The sequence below is a fragment of the Trichinella spiralis genome, assembly GCF_000181795.1.
Source record: "Trichinella spiralis strain ISS 195 chromosome Unknown Scfld1494, whole genome shotgun sequence".
In the NCBI taxonomy this organism is placed as follows: domain Eukaryota; kingdom Metazoa; phylum Nematoda; class Enoplea; order Trichinellida; family Trichinellidae; genus Trichinella; species Trichinella spiralis.
The window spans coordinates 1-9,108 of NW_003528433.1; the positions used below are offsets into that span (position 1 = coordinate 1).

The 9,108-nt window shown below is 35.5% G+C and overlaps 5 protein-coding genes across 5 annotated transcripts; 2 read left to right on the plus strand and 3 right to left on the minus strand.

Moving 5' to 3' along the window:
• Window positions 1-279: 279 nt before the first annotated feature.
• On the plus strand, window positions 280-1,675 carry Tsp_12424 (conserved hypothetical protein). The gene is made up of 4 exons (XM_003369798.1): window positions 280-357; window positions 655-750; window positions 999-1,082; window positions 1,622-1,675. Exons 1-4 carry the CDS (start codon window positions 280-282, stop codon window positions 1,673-1,675), a joined length of 312 nt encoding a protein of 103 aa, XP_003369846.1.
• A 388-nt stretch (window positions 1,676-2,063) lies between these two features.
• Window positions 2,064-2,394, minus strand: Tsp_12425 (conserved hypothetical protein). The gene is made up of 2 exons (XM_003369799.1): window positions 2,323-2,394; window positions 2,064-2,294 (listed from the first exon to the last, which is right to left on the minus strand). The coding sequence occupies exons 1-2, from the start codon at window positions 2,392-2,394 to the stop codon at window positions 2,064-2,066; spliced, it is 303 nt and encodes a 100-aa protein (XP_003369847.1).
• Window positions 2,395-2,564: 170 nt separating this feature from the next.
• Window positions 2,565-3,319, plus strand: Tsp_12426 (hypothetical protein). Its single transcript, XM_003369800.1, has 4 exons — window positions 2,565-2,615; window positions 2,776-2,977; window positions 3,096-3,193; window positions 3,239-3,319. Exons 1-4 carry the CDS (start codon window positions 2,565-2,567, stop codon window positions 3,317-3,319), a joined length of 432 nt encoding a protein of 143 aa, XP_003369848.1.
• A 2,627-nt stretch (window positions 3,320-5,946) lies between these two features.
• Window positions 5,947-6,337, minus strand: Tsp_12427 (hypothetical protein). The gene is made up of 2 exons (XM_003369801.1): window positions 6,331-6,337; window positions 5,947-6,290 (listed from the first exon to the last, which is right to left on the minus strand). Exons 1-2 carry the CDS (start codon window positions 6,335-6,337, stop codon window positions 5,947-5,949), a joined length of 351 nt encoding a protein of 116 aa, XP_003369849.1.
• An 839-nt stretch (window positions 6,338-7,176) lies between these two features.
• Tsp_12428 (rifampicin resistance protein) lies at window positions 7,177-8,985 on the minus strand (the record flags this gene model as incomplete). Its single annotated transcript, XM_003369802.1, has 2 exons — window positions 7,177-7,292; window positions 8,831-8,985. Coding segments are annotated over 2 exons (271 nt in total), but the record flags the coding sequence as incomplete, so codon positions are not given.
• Window positions 8,986-9,108: the final 123 nt, after the last annotated feature.

Genomic DNA, 9,108 nt, shown 5'->3' on the forward strand with positions numbered 1-9,108 from the left:
AGATGAAAATGGATTCGGATGTTTCGGCAATAACAAGGCTCATTAGGACCATTATATCACATTCGGATGCTTAAATAAATAAAATTCGGCAGACGAAGCGACAAATATATTCGGAGTATTAGAAGGCCACTTTTGGAATATACGTTTCGCTGTTTTATGTGTGTTCTTCGATATTATATCTCTCGCTTCACTGGCTGGTCACTTGACAATTGCTCGTGCTATTTCTTTCCAAACTGATGGCAATGTAAGCATTGCAATCGTCCAATCATCGCGCTTGATATGTCTCTGGGAATGTTCCTAATGCTTCGAGGACGTGCACATGTGATTCCATTTGATTTATCAATTGTCGAAGACGCAGTAAGTTCCATTCAGTGGTAACCACTGGCTGCTTTTACTGTTCTTTCATATGCTCTTCAATTATTATTTCTTGTTTTCTAATTCATCATGGCAATGCGGGCAGGCATCGCCGCTTCGTCATTGGTTCGTCAAAGAACGACCTGCTATTGGTGGAGCAACGTTTCCAGTGAGGAGTGATCAAAGATAGCTGAAGTTCTGGATCATGGAACGCGTCGTGTTGGCATGTATCGAAGTTCTAAACTCGTCCTGAAATCCTTGCCAATCACGAAAATTTCCATCAAACTTCTTTATTTCTAGGTTTGGAAGTCGCACATTGGGGAATGTGTTCTGGTTGAGTGGATCAGATGTTCCCCTGTTACTGGATCCATTTGCACGTTCTGCATCAGAGTTCCAGTATCTTTGAACTGAGAGTTTCTCGTTCGTCGAAAAAATTGTCAATATTTTCCATTGCTTTGCTGATGTCGACCATCGGTCAGAGATTTTCACCAAGCAGATCTGTCTGCGCTCTTTTTCACTATCCAAAGTATCTTTCAGATCGTCAATGGCTGATGTCAGCCAACGCAATTGAGAAATAATGAAGCAATTTGTCCATCTCAAGTATCGATCTGAACAGTTTCACATTCGCCATTTAATTTTTGCAGAGAATGCGTTCAGAAATCTCAACTTCTTCAGTCAATGAAGACTCAGAGACTGTCCCGTCTGCGAAATCCGTCGCTGTGTTCGAGGTTCGTCGTACCAAAACATGTAGCAGCCGCGTCGAATAATTCTGGCTACACTTGATCTGATAGTCAGATTCCTTGTGACCATTTTTGTCTAGGTAGAAAGTCAAGTTCAATATCGACTATCCAACTTCTGTCGCGTCAACACCACTTTCACGTTGCGTTCGGGAAATAAGAAGCACAACTGAGTGATGACACAACTTTATTCTGGCCATATGAACAAAGTCAATCAATAACTAAATCGTATCCGTTAAGAGTCACAACTACACAAGTTAAGCTACAGTCACACGCGTTTCAACACGTCAGTTCTCCAAACTTCCGTCAATCAATCAGTCTTCCCCTCTCTCTCCTTCTTTTTCAGTCTTACTGTAATGATATTCAGGTTCCAACACGTCAACTACAAAATCCTGTTTTGTCGTTTACAACATAATTATTTCAAAAGCTCTGTTTTACCTGCTATTGCAATATTAAAAATAGTTTTTCTGATAATATATTATTCATCTTGTGAAATCAGTAAACCATAATTAATTAATTATTATGTTCAGCCGAAGGAAGACTGCCGAGTATTTGTTTATTTCACCTTGAAAATCAATGAGTAGTGTAGAAATACAGTAGTCATAAATCTGGCATGGTGATGTGGAATGATTAATATGGAATGTTGGCATGAATATGTAGTAAAGAAGAATAATTCACTGGTTTGTTGGTTTTATGGTATGGAGCCTCAGACGGAAACATCCATACACCGAACCTGAACATCTACAGTATACTGTCACGAATGGATTAACGTGCCACATATCTTCAATTTTCGTCGGAACCCATCCACTTGTGCATATAATTCTTGTAATTCGCGGGATGAAAATGATCAGTATTCGACAAAAATTAAAATCCTCTCACAAACACACATAAGAACGACGCAACACAACCACCGCACTGAACACAACGTCAAACAAGAACTGCGTTCGCTCGCCTGCCACGGCTACTTTTATACTAGCGTGGGGGAAACGTGCCGGAGTGTGGAACCCTGTCAGTGGGAATGATCGGTGTCACATCACGCCTCACGGCCGGGCAGTATGGATCCTCACAACCCCGTCGCGGTGAGCCATCTTTGAGTGGCGGAATTACCAAAAGACGAGTATTGGCATTTTTCAAAAATTCCAACATTTTCAGATATGTCAACGACGCAACTGACACTTTGGAAATCTCGACAATTCTAGAACCCTGACGCAAACCTTTTTATAAAGAAAACCCGTGGAGTGGGATTTCCCAGGTAGAAGTCCAAATTGTAGTGTTTTTGACAACTTTTGCCACGTAATCTCATCCTTTTTAGAATTAATCGCTAATGAGGTTGACGAATTAGTGGAACTCGTTCAAGATTCATCGTACAAAAACCTTAAATTACGCCTGCTGTAACGTTTTGGCATATCTAAAATGTAACACTTTCTTGTAATCACTACTGCATGGGCAGTTGGCAACGTGAAGTCGTTCCAGATGTTTCGTGATGAACTAAAGTTGTGGCAATGCTATCGACCAGAATGCATGGTTTCTCCGTAACCAATTTTTGTGTTGTCTACTTGTGAACATGGAAATGATAATTGAAATGGAAATTTTGCCAACGTAAAGGAAATGGCCAACAGATGTGATAATCTGTTTTCTTGATCACTGCCGTCCCGATGGAAACTTATGACAAAATTGTATCAAGCTTGGCAAACAACGGCGCTCTTGGCAAAAATCGACACCAGGCTCACCTCAACATCCTTACAATAGGACTGATGCGAAGGGCGCATTGAAGGATAATGGAAATTATTCTGCGAAGCAAGTGTGGCGTAGCTGTTTTACTAATCGCAGATTCAGCGTCGCAGTCCGCCAGTGTTATAGACGCGACTTTTTTGAGCTGACATGCAGTTTTTGCTTCTTCTTTATTACTGATATAACATCGTACGTTTCCTACGAAGGCATCAAGCCGTTACCGTAGAAAGTGTGCTTAAGCTCCGTTAGTTTCTCAGTATCATCAGCTTCTAGGGACGTTCTACCCACCAGATCATGCATGCAACGATTACTTCTGGCAAACGCTTCTCTTGGCAACAGGAGAATACCCAGTTGAAGTTATGTTTCAACAAGTCTGTAAAAATGCTGATTTGTCATTTGAATAAGATCCTTTGAAGATGCCCATGTGGCATTTAGAATCACTGTTGTTGAATGTGATCACGCTGTTGAGTGATCTTCAAAGAGAATGTGCTGCTTAGACTTTGCTTATTACCCGGAAATAGCTAATTTCCGGGTACCATTTGCTGAAATTAGCGTGATCAGCATATCAATGAATTAATTGTTTCATTATTATTTTTCGTGTTGTGCTGTAATGTTACTGTTGTGTTTATTGTATTTTTATCTTGTGTTTATTTGCTGAATAAAGAGGTTATACTGGTGCTGATGTCTCGTTGACGCAAAACAGACTATTTTCTATATTTTTTCTTGCTTGCCATCAAAGAATTTTACTTTTATTTTCACAATGCTTTTTTTGTTCTTTTTATCCAGTGTTTATGCTTTGTTATGTTTTATTTAAATAAGAATGAAAATCTAGAATTTTTGAATAAAGAAACATATTTGTTCACATATGTTGTGTGAATGGTGCAAAATTTGTTTTTCATTTTCTAAAGTGAACTGACTAGTGGATTGACGAACACTGAAATTGCAATACTTGTATTTCAATGATAAGGAAATGTTCAATTTTGGAGATCAAAATCATCGTTTATGATTTAGGTGATCTGTTACATTTTAAAATCATTTCAGCAAACGAAACAGAAAGCAAAGAAGGTTATTTTTTAGCTAAAGTTCCCTCTATCACTGGTGTTTCTTTTCTTGCTGTCTCGGCTGGGATCTGCCAAAAAATATGATCATTGCTAATCATCCTCGTCGCAGGAATGAAAGGTAAATTGGTTTTTTATTTGCCTCTGAAGCTTCTATTCCCATTGATGAGTGAGAAGAAGAATTGCGCACTATCAGTGACTTTACTGTCTGGGTGAGTTGATTTGCGAAAGCATCCACAGCGTTGTGAAAATTCCGAACTACTTATGATGTTGATAGGATTATGCTTGAATTTATGCCTTGTATAAATGGATAGCATCATAGTTCTCAGAAAGACTGAAATGCCAGCTCTTGTAGGGTAGCGTGAAGTGTTAAGAAGTATGTGGTGTAGTATACACTGACTTCATATTTCTGGCGATTCGTGAAAAATTTCTCAGAGTAGCTATTGCATGCATTTAATTGAAAATACTTTTGCCCGGCTAAGGTGGGACCCAACTGTAAGACATGTTTGTTGATCCAGCTAAATTTCAAAAAATCGTTCCTGCTGCATGTTAAACTGGACCATGATAATCACGCGCACAGCTTTCTTCTGTGTCAAGCGAAGTGAATGTGGCTAGCTGCGTTGCCACCGTAAAAAGTCATTAGGTGTCGAATTCAAAAACAGTGAGTGACCCAGATAAGCATGTCTATTTAACAGTTCTTTGTTCAGTTACCTCTTATATTTGTTGTTCATTTGTTGCTTCTGTATTTTTGGTAAAATGATGTAATTGGATAATAAAAACTTGAATTTGTTATGAACAAGACCGTCAATTCTATTTTTCCTTATTCCATTTTTTAGTGTTCATCACTAGTTTGTGCTATTTTCTGTGTCGTATGTTTGAGAATTTTTTCACATGATGGAGCTGAAAAATAATAAAATTCAGTTTGTATTTCACTAAACCAACAAAAGTTAATATGCAAAAGGAGATGTTACACGCTCAAGCGCACAAATCATAATGATAATTGCTGGTCAACAAGTCAACAGTTTGCTGGTTAACAAACACAAAACCAGTGACTTATGCTAAATATAAATAAGTAAACACATATAAATATAGGTAAATAAATAAACAGATACGTAAATAAATAAATTTGTTTAGGTTTGTATATACATGTATGTATTTTTTCATTTAGATATCTCTTCAGGAAAGTAATTTAAATTATTCATTTTTGTCAGCTATCTATTTTATTGGAACATTTTCTGAATGAAAATTGTAGATTATCATGAAAGAGATATAATTTTGAAGGCCCAGCTAAACATGCAACTTCCTTTATGGAACTTCCTCGATGAACAAAATGGTTCAGTTTCAAAGCAGCATTTTTAGGTAACACTTGCTGACGACCATGACAAGATTTTGCAGCAGCGACTCCTTTCTCATATATCATCTTTTCAGTACGGAGTAATAATGAAACATTAAAACTGAAGACAGAATAATGTGAAGTTGTCAGTGTTTAATAGAAAGTGAAATAATCATTGAGACTCATGAGTCATCAGCCACATTAATATGACATCATTGAAGTTTTGGGTTTAGTACAGTTAATCTTGAAGAAATACTGGTAAACCATGAAAAAACTAACCAAAAATTCAAGGTATGAAGCATTTCACGTGCGTGAAAGCAGCCAGACAGAAATAATAGCCCCACTCAGGGTGTAACACTTTTATTTAAGAGAATGTTATTATGTATACTTCTAAGGGAAAAAATTTTACTTTAAATTTCTATTTCATAATTTATTTTAAAACGTTTCTTTTACAATGTTCAATTTTTCCCTTATCTTCTTTAAAGATAAATTAAAATTTTTTATTTTATTTAAACAATGCTATTTTAAAGTGAAATTGTTTAAAGTGTGCAGTGGCACATAAAACTATTGTGAAAATGAAAGTTGTTCATTCTTCGTTGTGGCTAGTTAGGACGATGCCTTGCTCTAGAGGTTCTCGCTTCGCTCGACGTTTCAGCCAAAGTTCCAAAGGCAGTCACAAGCGTAGTCGTAGTGCTAGTGGCAGTCGTAGCCGTAAGCTAAGCCGATCAAGAAGTCAAAGTGAAAAGCATTCTGCTCGACAATCCTTGAGTCGATCATCAGGATCAGAATTACAGAAAATACCATCAGCCGTACCATCGGATGGCAATGAGTCATCTTTGGAATTGATTTGTTCAGTTTGTTTGCAATCATTTCGATACCAGAAATCAAAATTGAAAAGTATGACAAGAAAAAGAAGCACTAGCAAGAAACTGACACCTAAAGCCGTTACCCGACCAAGATCTAAAAGTCGACGAAAATCTCGGCGTGCTAAGAAAAGAAGCGTGAAGAAATCTAACAGAAAAGCTGCTTTGATCAGGTCAACTAAATCCCGAAGAAAACGTTCCTCGTTGAAATCAACTATAACAAAGAAACGATATTCGTTGAGAAACAAAGCTACGTCTCATTGATTCACTTCAATGAAGATGAAGAATATAATAATTTCATGCTTTTAAAATAATACATTATATTGACTTAATTTTTTTATTTGTAACAAAGCCTACAAATTTTTATTCCACATGATTTTTTATATTTTAACATTTTTTAATAAAATAAAATAATTTTAATTACATATCTCATTGAAATTAATGGCATCATATTGAATTGAAATACTCCTTTCAAGCATCCATATAACGTACTTACAAAATGTCCTAAAATTTTATAACAGATCATAATTTCAGTTAAATAAATGAGCATTATGAATTAACATGCATATCATGAATTATTTGTTTATTATGACCACCTGTGATGAATTTAATAAAAAATAAGCGGAATCCATAATTGTTTCTTTCAGATAAATTAGATGTTTTCTTTACATCATTAAAAGTTGTATACTGCTAAAACTGTATGAAAAAAATTTTCAATTTATTTAATCAGGCATTACTTCTGCTTCTTGATGCTTCTGCAACATTGTTTTCATCTATTTTTGAATTCCAAAAATAAAGAAAATTACTTTAATCTCATCATTACCTAATATGCTGAAAATGGCATAAATATGTATGATTCAAGGGATAAATTCAAAAGTCGGGAATATTTGCGCGGTGACTCTGCAATGTTAATCTTCTATCACAACAAGATATGAAACAAGGCTAAGCAAAATGGCGTTTTTAACATTGTATTAATGTAAATATCACCTCTGGAAGAGAAAAGCTGTATTTTTGTTTCCATACTCATTGCAACGTTCTGAATTTTACATAGAGGTAAAGGCGTAGGTTGTGGTTTTGTGTTTTATTTTATGCCATTTTCGCTATTTTTTATGAGATGTTGGTGATATCTTCGCCGATGTTGCATTTCCGTGATAATATTCTGAGCAAGCGTCTGTCAGCTCGGAGTCTTCAATTTCAATGATGAGTTTGAAAGTTACTGAAATTTAAAATACTTATTTACTGGTTTCTCTAAAGAAGCAGAACAACACCCCGCAAATATTGCAACAAACATACCGATACAAGGCATACATTAATTAAAAAAAAGAAATATACGTTGAACAGACATTGCACAGTACAAAACAAAAAAACATTTATTTACATATGTTTCACTGTTCATATTGATAAATCTGAACAGTTAAAAATTGCTATTTACCGAAACTGTGAACAAACGGTTGCAGAGCAATTAAAAAACACTTGCAAGATATACTGTAAATATTTTATTCAACCTATTCGTATTCCATTCAAGCAAAACAAAATCAGAACTATCAAGCGTTCACAGCCAGGCACACACCTCTAAAATACTGTAGAGTAGTTAAATAAAAAATGAAGAAGAATAAGCGGAAGCAGAAAAAGCAAAATAATATTTTCATAAAATAAATATTATTTCATTTTCTCATTTCTCTTTCAAGCCAGCACTGACATAGATGTTTTGTTCTGTTCGTCTGACAGAGCCAGTTTCGATACAAGAGAACATTGAATTGAATAGATAGAAAACTGGGCATGCGGCATGTCGAATAAAACTTATTTCAGCCATTAGCAAACATTTCGCAACAGCAGCAAGCAGAGCACCATGTATTACACTGCACTTTTTCAAACCATTTCACCATCGCCTGTGTCACCATGAAGCTGACACAAGCGGTCTAAACTATTAAATCTTCTCCTTCTGTCTCCACATTTTTTCACTCTTGCCAGCACCAGAATCCAAAAAATGTGCAGCCATCTTCGAGCATGTGACCGTTGTAATGGTCATGTGATTGAAAACTATGCGCATTACATTGAGTCACATGCTTGCAGAGGACTATCATCATCATCATCATCATCATCATCATCATAGCGTGGTATTGTTCAAATATTGCATCATAATCATAATCATAATGAAAACTTTCTGTTTTCAAACTGATGCCCAGCTTTATTAATCTGCTGGCTAACTTAAACTGCGAAAGCACCATATTATGAATGCTTTGTTTCATTCTGTGGATGCACTGAGAGAGATTTTCCCAATTTTGCTTTTATTAAATTCACAAAATTAAGTAGAAATGAATTTCAGTCCCTTGAAAAAAAAGAAATAACTTTAATTCATTTAATCTTTATTATTCTCCGCCCCATCTCAACGCATTTTCATTCAGTATTATCTTTTATCCTTTTCCTTCTCCTGTTTTTCTGACCAAGCAAAACAGCTTCGCACTGCTCTAAAAAATGTTCATTGCCACGTACGCATAATTGAATTTCATGTCAATTCTTATTCAACATTAAAAGCAAATTAATACATTTATCATTTCCAAAATTTAAAAATGATTTTTTTAATGAAACAATCATAATTTCATCAAAACTTACAATGTTATTTACTATTAGAAAATGTCGCCTTCTTCATGAATTTACATTTAATCACAAAAGTTTACTCATATTCACAATTATTCATGCACGATTAACAAAAAATTACTATTTAAATAAAGTTGAATTCAACTCTTCATTTACCGCTAACTTCTTTTACACCTCTGCAAAATTGATTGACTGCCAAATAATACACATGCCTTGCCAGATACGGATCAGTTCCAACGCATTCGCCGACAAATTCCCAATCCACATCGGAATACTCAGATACTCCAATATGATGGACACAGTACCGTAAACTTTAACAAGCAATACATTATTTTTAAAATGCACACAAAAATAAATTCAATAAATTTCTTACTTACCATTCGAAAATTTTTTCTCGGTATTCACTAATATCCGGTCCGCTTTAAAAATCCAAC